General features: G+C 50.6%; 2 protein-coding genes across 3 annotated transcripts in view; both read left to right on the forward strand.

Moving 5' to 3' along the window:
- Nucleotides 1-11,296, forward strand: part of FAM171A2 (family with sequence similarity 171 member A2) — a 40,557-nt gene extending 29,261 nt beyond the window's left edge. The window contains exons 4-8 of one of the 2 annotated variants that reach the window (XM_083709264.1): nucleotides 473-667; nucleotides 1,772-1,948; nucleotides 3,165-3,281; nucleotides 4,129-4,255; nucleotides 6,365-11,296. In XM_083709264.1, coding sequence (XP_083565390.1) covers nucleotides 473-667; nucleotides 1,772-1,948; nucleotides 3,165-3,281; nucleotides 4,129-4,255; nucleotides 6,365-7,922 — 2,174 coding nt within the window. In that variant the 3' untranslated portion in view covers nucleotides 7,923-11,296. The remainder of the gene's footprint in view (nucleotides 1-472; nucleotides 668-1,771; nucleotides 1,949-3,164; nucleotides 3,282-4,128; nucleotides 4,256-6,364) is intronic. The other variant, XM_083709265.1, reaches the window with a different exon arrangement.
- A 5,035-nt stretch (nucleotides 11,297-16,331) lies between these two features.
- GRN (granulin precursor) overlaps nucleotides 16,332-17,067 on the forward strand; it is a 30,233-nt gene continuing 29,497 nt past the window's right edge. The window contains exon 1 of the mRNA XM_083709276.1: nucleotides 16,332-16,652. The gene's annotated coding sequence lies outside the window, so the exon portion shown is untranslated. The remainder of the gene's footprint in view (nucleotides 16,653-17,067) is intronic.

Here is a 17,067-nt window from a genome sequence, read left to right on the forward strand (position 1 = left end):
CTGAGTACAGTGGTACCTCAGTTTTCTAATGTAATCTTGTTCCGGGAGACCGTTTGAGTTCTGAAACGTTCGAAAACCAAGGCGTGCTTTTCCAGCCGACAGGACTCAACAGCCAACAGGCTCTTGCACTCAGCAGTAGCCACCTCGGAAATTTGACTTCCGAGGCACGTTCGAAAACCGAAGCATTCACTTCCGAGTTTACGGCGTTCAAAAACTGAAACATTCGTCAACAGAGACGTTCAAAAACCCGAGGTACCACTGTATATTCCTGGCAGCGGCTCTTGTTTCCTGAATGGTGAGCAGAAAGCACTCTGCGCGTGCTCAGGGATGCTTCCTTGCATTTGCCAGGCCGCATGTCCACAATAATCTCAGGTTGCAAACTGCGGGCGGGATCGGGCCAAGCTGCACCCCACGGTTTTCTGTCTGAGTGCTGCCTCGGTAGGCTGGCAGCTGAAATGGTTCATTCTTACAGGGGCCAAGAGCCAGCCGTGGGCTCAGTTCCAGCGCAAATCCGCCCGCCTGCCCCGCAGCTCCACCTACAGCCAGCTCTCGGCCTCCCTGACCGCCGCCAGCAGTGGCCCGGATATGAGGGGCTTCCCATCTTTCATCGGGGCTGAAAGCAACGGCAGCGGTAAGGGGACTGGGCCCAGATCCTGGGTGAAAAATGGTGAGGATGCGATACGGAATGTTGAAGGCTGTGTAGCCAGCCCTTTTGATTGCTCAGAGAGATACTTTTCTGCCCTAAAGCAGTGGATTTGGGGGCAGCAAACAGATCTGTTTAGATCTCATAGTGTCCCTTTTTTAAAAAGCAGCAGCTGCATCAGTGGCCAGTTCATTTTCAGGCCCAGTTCAAGGTGCTCACATGAGAGTGTAAAGTCCTAAAAATTATCTAGGCCTTCAATACCTCAAAGACCACCTCCTTCGCTGCAGACCCTTTTGGGTGCTGAGATGGATGAAAGGGCCCTCATGGTAGTTCCTCTGCCCTCAGAGGCCTGGGAGAGGGCCTTATCTGTGGCGGCCCCTAAGCTGTGGAACTCAGAAGTTCATCCTGCACTTTTATTATACAGCTTCCAGCAAGTGCTGAAGGCACACACCTCTTTACCCTGGATTTTGTTACACGAGGTGTGTGTTTTTCTGACCCACCTTATTTTTCTGATCGTTGAGTTGTTTCAAACTGTTTTTAATACTGTTGTGTTTTGCAACCTGCCCTTAGGGTGAGTAATTAACAACAAGAAGAAGTTTGTTAGTACAGTCATACCTTGGAAGTCGAATGGAATCCATTCCAGAAGTCAGTTCGGCTTCCAAAACGTTCAGAAACCAAAGCGCGGCTTCTGATTGGCTGCAGGAAGCTCCTGCAGCCAATCGGAAGCCCCGTCGGACTTTCAGCTTAAAAGAATAGTTCGCAAACCGGAACTGTCGCTTCTGGGTTTGTAGTGTTTGGGAGCCAAAATGTTTGAGAACTAAGCTGTTCAAAAACCAAGGTACGGCTGTACAGCTTTATCAACTGAACAGCTCGGTTGGTTAGAGCGTAGTGCTGTTGACACCAAAGTCACAGGTTCGATCCCTGTATGGGACTGCTGAATATTCTTGCATTGCAGGGGGTTGGACTAGATTATCCTCGGGGTCTCTTCCAATTCTGCAATTCTACGATCATTGGGTGGGGTGCATGGGGGGGGGGACTTTAGTTTTTTCTGCCTTGGGAACCAAAGTATCTTGGGATGTCTCTGGAGGCGGAAGCAGCTCTTTTCCTAACCCTTTTGTCCCCTCGCAGCCAACAGCACATGGCTGGAGCTGGTGCCCATCGTCGCTGTCAGCGTCCACCTCTTCACTGGCAACGGGACAGAAATCCAGCTCTCTGGCTCCGTCCACCTCTCTATCCCGCTGCCGCCTGACACTGCCGCTGCAGCAGCCACCAGCGTGCCGGCCTGGCGCTTTGACCTCAAGAGCGGTGAGAGCGGGCAAGATCCTCCTGGTCTGCAGTCACATTCAAACTGCTTAGTTCTTGCCACATTCCACAGGCACACAAGGCAGGGAGCAGTGTCGCTTCCGTCGGAGAAAGCACCCTGCATATGTATACAAGGGTCTTGTAGCGGGGGGGGGGGGGCGCCAGTCTCTTTCCAGACCCCAAACATCTCCCCTGTCACCCATGGCTGTGCAGTGCCATAAAACCACCTAAGTGCTTATAAATGTCCATTAGCAGGACTCCAGGGGTAGGGAAGGAATCATGCCACATCTGTAAATGGAAGACTGGTTGGGAGGGGGCCATGCTCTTATAAGGGGGTTATTATTGCTGGTGTTGAAAGCATTTTGAGTTGACGGCTGTCTTTCTGCTCCCACTTTATGATTCCAGTTTGGGACCACCCGTCATTTGTGGCTGAAAGGAAGGGGATTATATGGACATTGTTTGTTTCTACGGTGCCCTGCTTGCTCCAATTTGCCTGGGTCTTCTTGACTCATCTAAGGAATGAGCTCTATTGAAACCTCTGTAGCAGCGCATAGTGGGTTCATGAGGAGCCACTGGCCTGTCTGAAATTGGGGGGAAAGTTCCTGAGGTGCCCAATTGGGGCTGGGGGAGCCATGGAATGAAGAACTATGCCTGGGACCACATTGGTTCTCTAGGTTGCCTCTTCCTCCTTCGCATTTCTTCTGCACAACAGAATATGTGGCCTGCATATTCTCTCTCTCTCTCTCTCTCTCTCTCTCTCTCTCTCTCTCACACACACACACACACACACACACACACACACACCTGCTAGCCTAGCTGTATAGCTCTGTCCTAGCTTATGCCAACCTAGCAGTTTGAAAGCACACCAGTGCAAGTAGATAAATAGGTACCGCTGTGGCAGGAATGTAAACAGCGTTTCCATGCGCTCTGGTTACCATCACAGTGTTCCATTGTGCTAGAAGCGGTTTAGTCCTGTTGGCAAAATGAACCAGAAAGCTGTCTGTGGACATACGCCGGCTCCCTCAGTGAGATGAGCGCCACAACCCCATAGTTGCCTTTGATTGGACTTAACTATCCAGGGGTCCTTTACCTTTTACCTTTTATAGGTTTTGCAGGTTAGGGATGGGGCTGGTGAGTGGCCAGTTCTTCGTCTGGGAAAGGGCTTGGTCCAGATGTCCTTTCAGGTTACTTCTGATTCAGCAGTTCTTCTTTCTCTCAGGTCTGTGGATTCGGAATGGGACGGGCCTCATCCGCAAGGAAGGGAACCAGCTTTACTGGACGTTTGTCTCCCCACAGCTGGGCTATTGGGCGGCTGCCATGCTGTCTCCAACAACAGGTAAAATATCACCACCAAATTCTTAATTACTTTGCTGAAGAACCAGCCAGGAAGATGCTAGCGGATCTCTTGTGTTAGCAGGAGTGCACATTCTCTGCACACCTGTGGGAATTTGCTCGGAATGTGGTATCTTGTGAATTAAGAATTCCTGAAAAACGAGTGCCTCTCAGTTTGTGTGGAGTGGTTGCCAAACAAGCTCTGAATAAATGCAACCAGAGCTGGGGTGGGTGACATGCTCAGAAAAGCATGATAAAAACTGAAAAAAATGCAGTAGAAATAAGTCTGGGATTAAGGGAAAGGGCATCTAGGGAGAACCAAAATGAATATGGGGAATAAATCCCTCCCTGCATAAATCTGCTCATATCTATATTTGTAGATGTCCAGTGCTATTTTTCTAGAAAAGAGGTGCTGGAACTCACCGTGAACACCTCCCTTGTTCTCTTGCAATTTCAATGGCACCGTTCTGGGAGGTCCCAGCGAGTTCCTGCTGGAAAAAAGCCCCGTATATCAATCTGTTTGAAATTATATTCCGCTAATCTGAGCATTTTTAATCAGTCCCATCTTTTGATGTTTTAATAAAAAGAAAGCCATGCGCAAAATGTTTAGTAATTAGAAAAATCACCTTAAAATTATAGGCATGACTTTAAATCAAGCTTTTAAAGAGCCCCCGTGCCTGGTTTGGAAATTTATATAGTTGGGATTAAAAAAACACACACAAATTAGCTACATCTTTATGCCCTGCTGGATCAGATCCAGGGTAACCCGATTTAGTACGTCATCCCATTTTCAACATAGATGCTTTAGGGAAACCTTCAAGTCAGCCCATAAAGAGGTCTCTTCGTTGCAGGGCTGGCCAGTGCAGTTGGAGGCATAAAGGACATTGCCACCTACCACACAATTTTCTTGCTCACCATCCTGGGTGCCCTGGCATTGCTGGTCCTCATCCTGCTCTGCCTGCTTATCTACTACTGCAGGTGAGTGCTGCTTGCACAACTTCCCACTTCCAGCCTTGTCTTCTCAAACCACATTAATTTTTCTAAAGCTCGCCCTCCCTATCGCTGCAAAGGCTTATTTACTGTATTTTTGCTTTCATTTCATCTGGGTATTGTGGGGGTCGGGAACTGGCAGCCCGCAGGCTGGATCTGAGCCAATGGGCCATTTGAACCGGGCGCCAGTTGAGGGACCTTTCTTTCTCGAATGGAACTGCAAAAGGACTTCAGCTACTGGGGCTCTGATTGGTAGCTGAAGCAGGGAGGCAGATGGAGCATTTCAGGCATCAGAGGAGAATAAGGACAAACCCCTTTTCTCCCCAGCGACCCCTTTAGATACAGCTCACAGCTGCGGTTTCTGAAGGTTTCTCTTTCCCTTTCCCTTTTTCACCAGGAAGGGTGAGGGAATTCAGCTAAGTTGGGAGTCAGTGCCTCAAGTTGCCAAGAGTGTCACGAAGCAGGTTTTGTTGTAGGTGATAAACATAAACATATACACACACACACACACAAACAAACATACACATACACACAGTGGTACCTCTAGATGCGAACGGGATCCGTTCATTCACATCATGAGCAGAATGCAACCCACATCTGCGCATGCGCAGGTCGTGATTCGCCGCGTCTGCGCATGCGCGTACGTCATTCTGAACGTCTGTGCATGCACGAGCGGCGAAACCCGTTCCGTTACTTCTGGGTCGCTGTGGGACGCAACCTGAAAAGATTTAACCCGAAGTGACTTTAACCCAAGGTATGACTGTACACACACACACACACACACACACACACACACACACTTGTCCTTGGAATGCTTCAGAGGTCTTGGATCCGGGAGACCCTACTGCTAACATAATCTGGCTCTGTTCCCCATCAGTAAAATTGGAGTTATAGAACCTTGCGCCCCAACATTATTATTCGTGGGAAGGAACCGCACTTTGCAAATCGGAGCCCTCTTGCAAACGATCTGTTCTAGTAGGGCCCAGGCACGAGGAAAGGCAGCTGAGCTGAGGATTGCAGGAATAGTCCTGAGGAATTTGACAGCTGTTGCAAGCACTTTGTTGCAAAATGTCAGGCAGCCTCTGGCCGATTAGTCATGGGTCCATTCCTTTCCCCTCCCACTCTCCCAAAGCTCTGCTCCTTCGCTCTTTGTGAACACTTCTGTGTAGTAAAAGAGGACAGCAGAACCCCAGAGAACAGGCATCCAGACACACATTGAACTGGGAATGGGGAGGAGGGGAATTTCAGCCAGAGGTACGAGCAAACACCTTTCACTTTAGAAATTAAGTGCTTTGCATGACTACTGGTGAGTCTCAAACCCAGCTTGCTTGTGTCCCGGGGAAGAGGGTTCATTTCCTTCAGCCCTGAATACCTTGACATTTAAACTTCTTTAACAGTCCGTTCACTCTTTTACTTTTATGGAATTATAGAGGTAGAAAGAGCTGAGAGGTCATCTGGGAAATTCTCTCACACCCCCACAGCACACAACCCTACGTCCAAAAGGCAGGAGCATCCAATTATTAGTATCTAAATTTGTATTCTGCCCTTCATCTGAAGATCACAGGGTGGTTCATTGCAAGAAGTGAGATTACAGGGAACTAGTCAAAGGGCCTCTCGGAAGCTGCACCTGCCCTGCGGAATGCCATCCCGTCAGATGTCAAACAGATAAACAGCTATGTGATTTTTAAAAGACATCTGAAGGCAGCCCTGCTAAGGGAAGTTTTTAGAGTTTGATGTTGCCCTGTGCAAGGCACATGTCTCTCCCCTGAGCTAGAGCACTTCTGCTATGGCTACCTGTGAATTTATCTGCACCTACATTTTCTTCTTCTTCTTCCAGTGCGGTGTGGTGTAGTGGTTAAGAGCGGTAGACTCGTAATCTGGTGAACCGGGTTCGCTTCCCCGCTCCTCCACATGCAGCTGCTGGGTGACCTTGGGCCGGTCACACTTCTCTGACGTCTCTCAGCCCCACTCACCTCACAGAGTGTTTGTTGTGGGGGGAGGAAGGGAAAGGAGAATGTTAGCCGCTTTGAGACTCCTTCGGGTAGTGATAAAGCGGGATATCAAATCCAAACTCCTCTTCTTCTTCTCCCTTTCCAGGAGGCTGTGCCTGAAGCCACGTCAACAACACAGAAAGCTCCAGCTCTCTGGGGCTCTGGATGCCTCCAAGAAAGACCAGGCCACCTCCATGTCCCAGATCAACCTCATCTGCACCAGCCACCTGGAGACGGCCTCTTCCAACGGGGACACGGATGTGCACACGCCCATCCTCAAGTCGGCCTTCTCCTCCTCCCGGGAGTTCGAGAGCTCCCGGGAAGAGTTCTTCAAGCAGGTGTCCAACCAGAAAGCCCGCCATGCCAGCAAGGCCTCCATGGCGGACACTCTGAGCCAGCGGGGGGCCCTTAAGGACAGCTACGCTCAAGTGGCGGAGGGCTACTCCCTCAAGGCGGCCCGCTCCATGGATGTGCCCGGTGCCCTGGAGCCCCCTCTCCACGAGGACTACAAGCGCGGCTATTCCCACCAGCGCCCCGAGGACAAGAGCAAGCAGGCGCGCCACGACAGCAAGGGCTACTCGCAGGAGCCCCCGTCGCCGCCGCCTCTCCCGCCTCCCTTCGACCATTACGGGGGCCACAAAGGGGAGCCCAAGCCGCCCGAGTTCATGATGTCGCAGTCCGTGGACCACCTGGCTCGCCCCACCTCCCTGAGCCAGCCCGGGCAGCTCATCTTCTGCGGATCCATCGACCACATGAAGGATTCCATGTACCGGAATGTGATGCCGACGCTGGTCATCCCGGCCCACTACATGCGCCTGGCTCCCTCGGACCAGCCTGCGGGGGGTTCCGAGAGCCAGTCGGACCTGGACCCGGGCGGCATGGGGATCCCTCACCAGTTTGTGGCTGGGGAGCAGCAGCAGAGGCAGCAGCAGCCCTTCCTGCAGCAGCAGCTGCAGCACCCACAGTTCCAGCTGCAGCAGCACCCGGGGGAAGAGGCCGAGGGGAAGGGCTGGGGCCCCCACACGCAGTCCGTCAGCGGCTCCGTCACCATCCCGGTGCTGTTGAATGAGTCCACCATGGCCCAGCTGAACGGGGAGCTGCAAGCCCTGACGGAGAAGAAGCTGCTGGAACTTGGTGTGAAACAGCACCCTCGCGCCTGGTTTGTGTCCCTGGACGGTCGCTCCTCCCAAGTCCGCCACTCGTACATCGACCTCCAGGGCAACGAGAGGAGCCGCAGCAACGACGCCAGCCTGGACTCCGGGGTGGACGTCAACGAGGCCAAGCCCCCCAAGAGGCTGAAGGAGGAGCGCTTGGCGCCGCCCGCTATGGGCCCCACTTACTCCAAGCTGGTCTTCGCCGACGCCGACACGGAGCCCAGCAGCAGCGAGAGCCGCACTGCCATCTGCTCCCCTGAGGACAACTCCCTGACGCCCCTCCTGGACGAGAACGCCGACCACCGGGCGGCCACCATTCCCCGGCGCGGGCGCAGCCGCGGAAACAGCTCCCGCAGCAGCAACAGCAATAGCGAGCTGCGCCGCGACTCCATGACCAGCCCGGAGGACGACAGCAACGAGCCCTCAGAAGGGACGGACGACCAGGGGGACAAGAAGAGCCCCTGGCAGAAACGTGAAGAGCGCCCGCTCATGGTCTTCAACGTGAAGTAGCGGGCGGAAGTGTGCGGGCGAGGAGGCGGGCGGGGGGATGGGTCGCTCTCGTTGCACAGTTGGGGGAGGGGAGCGGAGATCGCCCGGACCACAGAGGTCAGGCTTCCCGCACGCAATCTTGGCGCCACTTCCTGCCCTCTCCATCTCGTCAAATGCTTGGTGTAACGGGGAACCGCCCGGACTTTTGACAGGACAGACTGATGGAGCGAGAAGCGGCTTGCGGCCAAGCTGTACTCTGTGTTCTTTTTCTGCATCAATGGGCTGAGCGAGTTGGGCCTCTTACCCTTTTCCACCGACACCAGCCACTGTGAGCCAGGTAGCAACGTGGGGCACAGGAACTGCCGTGTGTGTGTGTGTGTGTGCCCACTTCTGGGACAAAGCAAGTTTCGCTGCTCTGAGAGACCTTCTGCCAAATCCCAGGAGGTGGACATGGCCTTGTTCTGTGTGGCTCCGGGTCCAAGAGCCCCTTATCCCCACCCAGCCTTGGCATGGCCAGAACTAGCGTTGGCTCCTTGCCCTGACATTATTGGGAGTGGAGGTGAACTGGAAGGCGTTACTGGGGCTCTTCACCCCCCCCCTTTTCCTTGGGGGCAGGGTGGGCAATTCGTACCGTTCCTTTAAAAAAAATATTGTCCTGTGGATTTTCCAAGCCGTAGCATGGTTTGGTTGGGGGTCGGTCAAGTGCCCAAAAGCTCTAGGCTGATGCCCATCATTGCTTGTCGTGCCTCAGTGCCCCCAACAACCTGGGCGACAGTACCATGGACAAGTGCGGTGGGTTTGGGCAGTGGGGGCACCCGTGTGGCAACTGTACATATGTGTGTGCATGCGTGTATGTCAGGGGGCGGGTGGGAGCCTGAGCCACGGCGTGCGTGTGGGTAAGCATGTCAGTGGCGGCCGACTTCGCTGCCAAACAAACTCCTTTGAGGAGTCACTTTTGTGCCCCCCATCTCCCCACCCCACCCCTTTGTGCCTGCAACTCCTTGGTCTCCTCCAAGTGCCTTCTGGCCCCAAACGTCTCCCCACCACCACCGCATCCCCTCCCCACCCAGGCAGCTGTGAATGAAACCTTGGGTGTCCACAGAAGGGTACTGCAGACGGACCATCTGCTCAAATCTTCCTTTCACTCTAATCCCTCTTCTCTCCTGCCAGGGAGCGCTTGGGGATGGGGAGGGGCGGGGGGGAGCGCAGAAGGAAAAAGTCACCCTCGGCCTCTCTCGCAAGCCCAGCTGCCAACTGACTTAAGCCGTCAGCGGAGACAGCCTGGGCAGCTGCCCCATCTAGCAACATGGCAGCATCAGTGACCAATCTCCCAGATAAAAGGGCAGGACCAAATTGGGGTGTTTGTGTGTACCGATGGAGGGGTGTGTGTGTGTATGTGTGTGTGTCTTACATCGTCGATGGAGGGGAGTGTTAGTATCATGCTTTATATATTTGGAGGAGGGGGGGATACGTAGCGTGTGCCTCCTTAGCAGCCCCCAGCAGCGCATCGGTGGATGCCTCGTGGACCACTGAGGGGATACGGGATGGTTTTATTTGGGGAAGGGATAGAGGAACCACTAGCCTGAGGCTTTGTCAGCGAAATGGGGGTGGGGTGGGGGAGCAAATGGGGATGGGTGGGGTGGTTGGCTGCAAACCTAAAAGTGTCTTGGGGGGGGGGGCTTCTTTTGAAACCAATGAGTCGGGCCTGACCCCTTCTGAAACAGTAGAGGGCCGCCGAAGAAGTCAACAGGTCAGAAACCATTTGGGCGGAGAGAGGGGAAAGTTGTTGTTTCTGATGCACCTCAGCACCCACTGAAGAGAGTTAATAAAGCTTCACAATTCCAGCTGCAGACCCTGTCCTTCTGGAGCCCCTTCCCCACAACACCAGGGCTTGCTGGCCATGTCTTAGAAGCTGCTGAAACCCCTGGGGAGGAGTTTTTTTGGGGACAGGCGATGAGTCACTCCATGGTTGAGATAGCGTGGCCCTTTACATACACTCAGAAACACTTTGTTCTCCGTTCACCTGTTCCAGGGCTGAGCCTTAGCAACGAAAACAGGTTCTGGGGCTGAGCCCTAGCTCAATGAAACCCTTCTCCCACCTGAGTCAGGCTTTTCAGACTGTTGCCCTGGGGGCGGGGGCAACTTTTATTTTTCTCTAATTCCCTTTCCTGGGCGATTTCCACTTTTATCTTCTTCCACAGCATATGTTTGTAGGATTTCTCTCCTCCCACCCGCTTTTGCCTGTCCACCGCATTAGAGATAACTGTCACCTGTGGAACTCCCTGTTCCTTGATGTGGCTGTCGGCAAAGACTCTCCAGAGAGGGGACCAGGAGCCACCGGGAGCTGTTTTGCATGAGATGAAGATTTCTGCATGGAAGTCTGCACTGAAAACTGCAGAAATCCCATGTGTCATGCATATGTCTCTTTCCCAGCTTGTACACATTAATATTTTCCATGTGTGGGGGGGAAATAATATTCTGTGAATCAGCTCCACGCCCCAGCTACTACTGTTTTTGACAATATCTATGAGTATTGGAGGAGCATCTTGGGCTGGTGACTAGCCCAGCAGAAGAAAGCCAGCAGTGTTTTTTGCAGGCTGTAGGTGCTTAATGCACAGAGAGAATCCAATGAGCCCTAACGGATTTCCCCGCTCTCCTCCCTTTGTGGAATCCCCCCCCCCCTTTTAAAAAAGAAACTCTTAGCCTCATGGCCAGTCAAAGAGCTGTTTCAAATGAGCATACATTGCTGCAAGTGCATTGCATATTCCAAGTGTCAACTGTCACAGTTTTCAAGGGGGTTGTGTCTGTTCCATCTCCGAGATCACGCCTTGCTCAGCCTGATCAGTACCAGCAAACCTGTCTCCAAGGTGGCTGGCCCTAAGCTACCGTTGCCATGCCGTTGAGGTATCTCTCAGATCAATGCACATCTTGTAGGAATGTAGCCCTATACAAAGATGGCGGCACTGTAGTCAAACCCACAGGAAGTTATATGTAGTTAAATGCAGTGGCAGAGCCACACCCCACAAACTATCAGGACCCCCCAGAACCAGATACCTCTTACTCCTTCCTGGTCTAGTGCTGTTTTCTACTACCTTTTTATAGTTGGAAATAAAAATACCTTGCACGTAAAGGGAGCTGGGTAAGTGAGGGTGGTCTCTGACACTGATGCATCTTTAACTGTGGGAAATGCCTTTGCTTTCTCTGATGACTCTGAACTCTCTTGTTGAAAAACCTTTTTTGGAGTTTTTTTTTAAAAAAATTATTATTATTATATAAATATATTAAAAAGTTGGGCAAACTTGGCAAAACTGGAGACTCGGTGGCAGCTGCTGGTGAAACCTCATACTTGTTCTTTAGAATGGTATTAATATATAAACCTTCTGAATTTATCAAGGTTTCATTGCATGGTGGTTGTTTCCTTTCCTAGGCAGCAAATCCTTCCCCCACCAAGCTCGGCTGAGTCTAGAGGCGAGCATGTTTAGACTTAATTCAAAAGCAGCCGCATACAAACGGGTGGAGGACGGGGACAATGTGGCTTGCAAGACTGCTCTTACATTTTATATTGAGCGCCTTCCCTGTTGGCTGAGGGAACTTTACCTGTTGAATTTGCTGGGAGTTTTGTAGCATTTTGGGGAGCGAGTACCCGCTGAGGGAAAAAGAACGTGGCAACCTCGTGTGGGATATAAGTGGAAAGAAAGTGGGCACTGTTCAGTGTGGGAAAGTATAAATGTTTTGGCCTGTACAAGAGCGTTTTTTGTACTGCAGAATACAGTCTTTGCGAGCTACCATTTTATGAGAAGACTGGCGATAGCAAAAGTGGGTTGCGTCAGGCTCTCTCGGACTCCCTACCAAGCCATTTTTGCCTGAGCGGCTGTGAAGAAAGAGTGTGCTCAAGCATTTCGACCGCCTTTCCGTGCGTTGGGGAGGGAGGACAAAGGACCCTTCCCAATACAGCATGAGGGAAATGGAAAATTGGTTTGCCCAAGAGAGAGAAGATCAGAGGAACTGCAAGCAAGCTGGAAGCAAAGAAGCTGGATAAGGAAAAGAGTTTGCCCAGGGCTTGAGGCGGGACTAGGCCACAGGCCTTGCTAAAGTAGTTGTATCATTCGGCAAGGGCAGCTGAGGTTTCCCTGTTGCAAAACAGCAAGCAGCCGCATCTCTGGTTGCAGGGCTTGGAACTCAAATGCTTGCGAACGCGACCACTGGAATGTTCTACCACCTCACCATGCATGAATTCATGAAGCCACAATAGATGCAAAGGGAAATACAGAGCCCCACCCCACAGCAAACTGGAGCTGAATGCTGACAGAAATAGGAGTCAACCACTGAAAAACGAGTTGGGTATCAATGGGCTTGGGAAGGGAACTTGGAGGTTTGCAAAAGAAGGACAAACCTAAGGGAGCAGCAACAACAAGACCCAGCCAAAATGAGGGCCGTGTAATGTCAGCAGCTATGAAATACTGAGGGTTTTTTGGGGTGGTGGTGGGTGGAATAGCCTACTGAAGAAGGAAAATGGCTGGCCATTGGAAGTTGAGACAGCATCGTGGCGTTTTGTCCCTTCTGATAAACTCTGGTAGCCCTGATGCCTATGAGCTTGGCAAGAATTGAGCCATGCTCATTGAGCTGGTGGTTGCTGCTTAAAGGAACGTCCTGGGTATACATAATACCAAATAGTTTTTTTAAAAAAATTAAAGGGTCAACAAAGGAAGCTGCTTTCTACCGAGTATCTAACTCTGCATTCCCAATGACAAATGACAACTGGCTCTTCCAAGGTTTCGGGCAAATGTAAGAGCAAGAAAGTCCTTCACGTACGGTAGTTTATGAACTCCGCTCCCAGAAGAGGCACTAATGGCCATCAATTCGGATGGCTTCAAAAGAGGATTAGACGGGTACGTGGAGGGCAAGACTATGGCTATATTCTGCCCCCCACTGTTGGAGGTGGTACACCACAAAATGCCCGTTGCTGGTTTTCACAAGTGGGAAAGGCTACTGTAGCACTGAGGTCCTGCTTGCTGGAACCCCAGAAGCATCTTGGCCACCAAAAGAACACAATGATGGACCATTTGCTTAATCCAGTAGGCTCTTAAATTCTTGCCTGCCCTCTTGGAGTTGCCAATGGTGGCTTCTAGGACCTACCAGTTGTTGAAGACAGCGGCCATAGGGGTATCCCATGAAATTAAGTACCTCCCCTCCCTAAGCAATATAGTGGGGTGTTTTGACAGGGCGAGAAGAGACGGTTTCTCACGCTGACTCCCCCAAAATCTTTCCTCCCATATTGCAACACCACAAGCCCCTGAGCATGAGCTCTTTATATAACACATGTAAGTTTATGGAGGATGGAAAAGAAAGCTTAAGGCAAACAAGAAGAACCACCTTTCATCACAAGCCCTAAATGGCATGTCTTGTGAGGAGCTGGGGTCTGGGATGCAGTGCAACATTGAAATTCAAGCTAAATATTAAACAGACCCAGCTGATGTCGGATGGCAACTCCCATCATCACAGTTCCTGTTGTGTTTCTCAGTAAGGGCAGGTAAGGAGGCTGGTAGTTCTTCTGCTAGTCCACTTTTGGAACTTTTGCTGCACACTCGATCTTGCCCCATATGCCCTGGCTCCTGCTCCTCAAGCAGCCCCAGTTGCACCCCTGATCTGACACACACACACGGCATTCCAGGTTCTGCCTGCTGCATCTGATTGCTGGGAGATTATATTAATGCTGAGATTTTACCTGGTCAGTTTCTGGTTTCTGCAGATTTCCCCCAACCGCTGCCTTCCAGGGTGGAATTGAGAGATGTCCATAACAGTATATAGATGATATTATTTATTATTATTATTATTATTATTATTATTATTATTATTATTATTATGCCCATCTGAGTGTCCAGGCTGAATGATGGGGTGGAGACGCTCCTTCTGATATACTGGGCAGAGGCCATTTAGGGCTTTAAAGGTCAGCACCAACACTTGGAATTGTGCTCAGAAATGAGCCAATGTAGGTCTTTCAGGACCGGTGTTATATGGTCGCGGGGGGCCCCTTCCAGTCACCCATCTGGTAGCCGCATTCAGGATTAGCTGTAGTTTCTGTGTCACCTTCAAAGGTAGTCCCACGTAGAGCGCATTGCAGTAGTCCAAGCAGATTAAGGGTTTCAATGAGTTGTCACCAGTGTGTTTGCAAAAATTAAAAGCAGGGAAGGAGGGAGTACATATTGGAGCTTCTAAAACTGGTCATACTTCATGTTGTGAAATACAGCAGAAAGGTTCTGCTTTCAACTGTGCAATTCCATCTGTGCTGCAGGAGTTGTGGGGAACAATATAAGAAGATTGATCTTTGATGTTACTGTAGGGAAACTTTTTTTTTTCGGCCGGGTTAGCTGTGGCTTGAGATCCACACCTCTAATCTGCAACATTAACAGTGGATTACACTGTAGGACTATCATAAGCCACTGTCTCTCAACCAAAGGGTTGGCAGGTGGTGTGTGTGTGTGTGTAGATACTACCTCAGGTTAAGAATGGCTTACAACAACCCTGTAATGTTGTTCTCTGTTAATGCTGCAGATGGATTGTATGCCCTGCAGAATTTACACTGGCTGGACTTTTTTCTTAAATGAAAGCACCTCCTCCTCTCTCTACTGCTACATTTTGTTGTAGTGTGGACATCCTGGTAATTGACTGCAGCTGGATTTCTCTGGGTAGCTCTCACTGCCGTCCCTGTAGAGATTTAAAAATGGCTTCTAAATGAAAACGTGGGAATTATCTACCCAGACATTGAGATGTGCTATGGTGCTCCAGAGACCTGGTACCCCCAGCCAGCAGGCTAAGCACATTGGGGAGTTGGGGTCGATGGAGGGAGCTGTCAATTACTGCTCATTCCCTAATTATACAATCATAAAACACAGCATGAGTCATTCAAAGGGGGGGGGGGAATCACCCTCAAAATGGGCATGAAAGCTGCCCTGAGCTGTTCAGAAATGACATGGACTCAGAACCCCTATATAGCATTTCCCCCTTTTAAATTGTTTGCAAAGTAAACTGCAATCTCTTAGTCCTCTTAACACTGCACCCATTTAAAGTTGCATAAAACATCAAGCTTCACAAAGGCACAGAACTGCTTGCAATAATAGCCAGATCTGTAGGGGTAAAGAGCCTACATTAAGCAAAAAGGAAATTCAGATAGAACTCTCTCATCCGCGCCTACTTTCTTATTTTTAACATTACCCCATGGATTTCACTGTTTTAGTCACTTTAGGGCTAAACCCTAAGGTGGAACGGAAGGGTGCTAATTCCTAACATAATAATTAAAAAATGCAGTACAGTCTGGGACTGGGGCGGTTTACTGATACAATTTCTGCCCTTCTCAAAATAAAAATAAGCTATATCCAACTCAGCTAAGCTGAGACTCCTGCAGGAGTAGGGGATCCACGAGATGGATTGTTCTACCATAGTACTTTGCAATAAAATAAAATAAAATACAAATCCCCTCCGCGCAGAACATTAGCAGGGGTCAGGGAGAAGGCGACTGCCAGCCCAGAATCCCATCGATAACTCTTGTTAAGGGTGCAGGTTGATGTGAAAAACCTCTACATGCTAACGGGAACACGCTGCTGATGTAGCCCGACTACAGGAATTTGAGTGAAGCAGCGTCTTCACGCGCCCTCTAGAGGCCCTGCAGTTGCGCGCTCACCTATTGACTTTAAATGGCGACTTCAGAAGTTCTTTGTTAGAAGCGAGGAAAAGAACAGGAAAAGGGAGCAAACAATTAGTTTGCCCCCAAAACCTGCCAGGAATATATTTAAAGATCTGCGGAGGAGCTGAACCCCAGGGATGGGAATCGCCTTCCAATGCTCGCTTGAAAATTGAATTAAGAAATTGCCTAATAATTGTCCAAAGGGTGTTTCATTAATCTGGATTCTTGCGCGAGGACCCAAGAGCTCTTCCCTACAAGTAATACTTTTGAAACGGCGGCTTATTCAATCGGTACTGTATTACAGAAGCGAAACAAAACTTTCAAAAATAATATATACTTGCCAATGCCATGCAGCTGGTTATAACGCCTGTGCATGATAGAACATGAATTACACCACTGGGAGCAATGTATTGCAAACAGCATGCAGGATTAAAGAAACTCTTAGGAAGATCTAGTGAGGCCCAATCTTTTTATGATCCTAATGACCTTTGTGATCCTAAAGCCTAATTTACACGTGTTTCACGGCAGTAACGCTGCCGTTGTGTATATGCCATACAGACATCAACAACTAGATGGGAAAGCAGGGCAGCAATCGGCACGCTCTCAGAGGCACTCTTTCTTGGTTACCACTTCCGGGGCTGAGCCCCGGCGTGGAAAACCAGAAGTTCCGGCGAGCCTGAGCCGGTGTTCAGGCTGCAAAAATGAAATAAAAAATGCATTTTTTTGAAAACGACCACTTCCCTTCCCTGCCTCGTCACGTGCGCAACAAAGCGCGTCCGAACTGCCGGGGTCATGTGCGCGTTTTGCAAATGGACTTAAGCAACAGATCATATGACTGCCTCCCAATCTGCGGGGGGGGGGGGCAAGGCCCGCGATAGCAAAGCAGCCAACCAAAAAGGGAAAGGAAGGAAAAGCGGCCAAACAGATTGCAGGGACAGCGGCTCGGCCAATTCCATGGAGAGCCGGAGGCGTGGCCTTGCACCCGGGGTTTTGCTTTTGGGGCTGGAAGGAACCGGCTAGCGAAGGTCCTGCCGCGCCAGTCTTCTTGCGGGGCGAAGCTGGTGCAAAGGGTGAGTTGATTTGGAAAGCCCCCGGTGCCTTGGGGGAATCCTGCTGCAACAGCAGAAGGGTCCCCACCCCAGGGTTATTATCATCTGCGCATGCAATAGGTTGGGGAGTATACAGGAAGGGAGTGCTGGCTGTTTCAGCATTGCTTCCTGAGAGCAGTCAAGCTGACCCCTGTTGAAGACGGAATACTAGGCTCAATGCAAACTCCTTTGCGTTTTTTTACATCGTTGTCCTCTCTCTCTTTTTCCCTTTCCTTTCACCTCCCCCCAGATTAATTGTAAACTGAGCATTTCTCTCTGTCGTGCGCTTTCTTTTTCGCCTTGCAGGATATATTGCAGAGAAGCTCACCAGGTGCCCTCATTACATATATTTAGGCTCCAGGAAGAAACATTTCTCTTCTCCCAGGCCTCTGGCTAA

This window comes from Podarcis gaigeae (genome assembly GCF_964106915.1).
Source record: "Podarcis gaigeae genome assembly, chromosome: 13".
NCBI lineage: Eukaryota > Metazoa > Chordata > Lepidosauria > Squamata > Lacertidae > Podarcis > Podarcis gaigeae.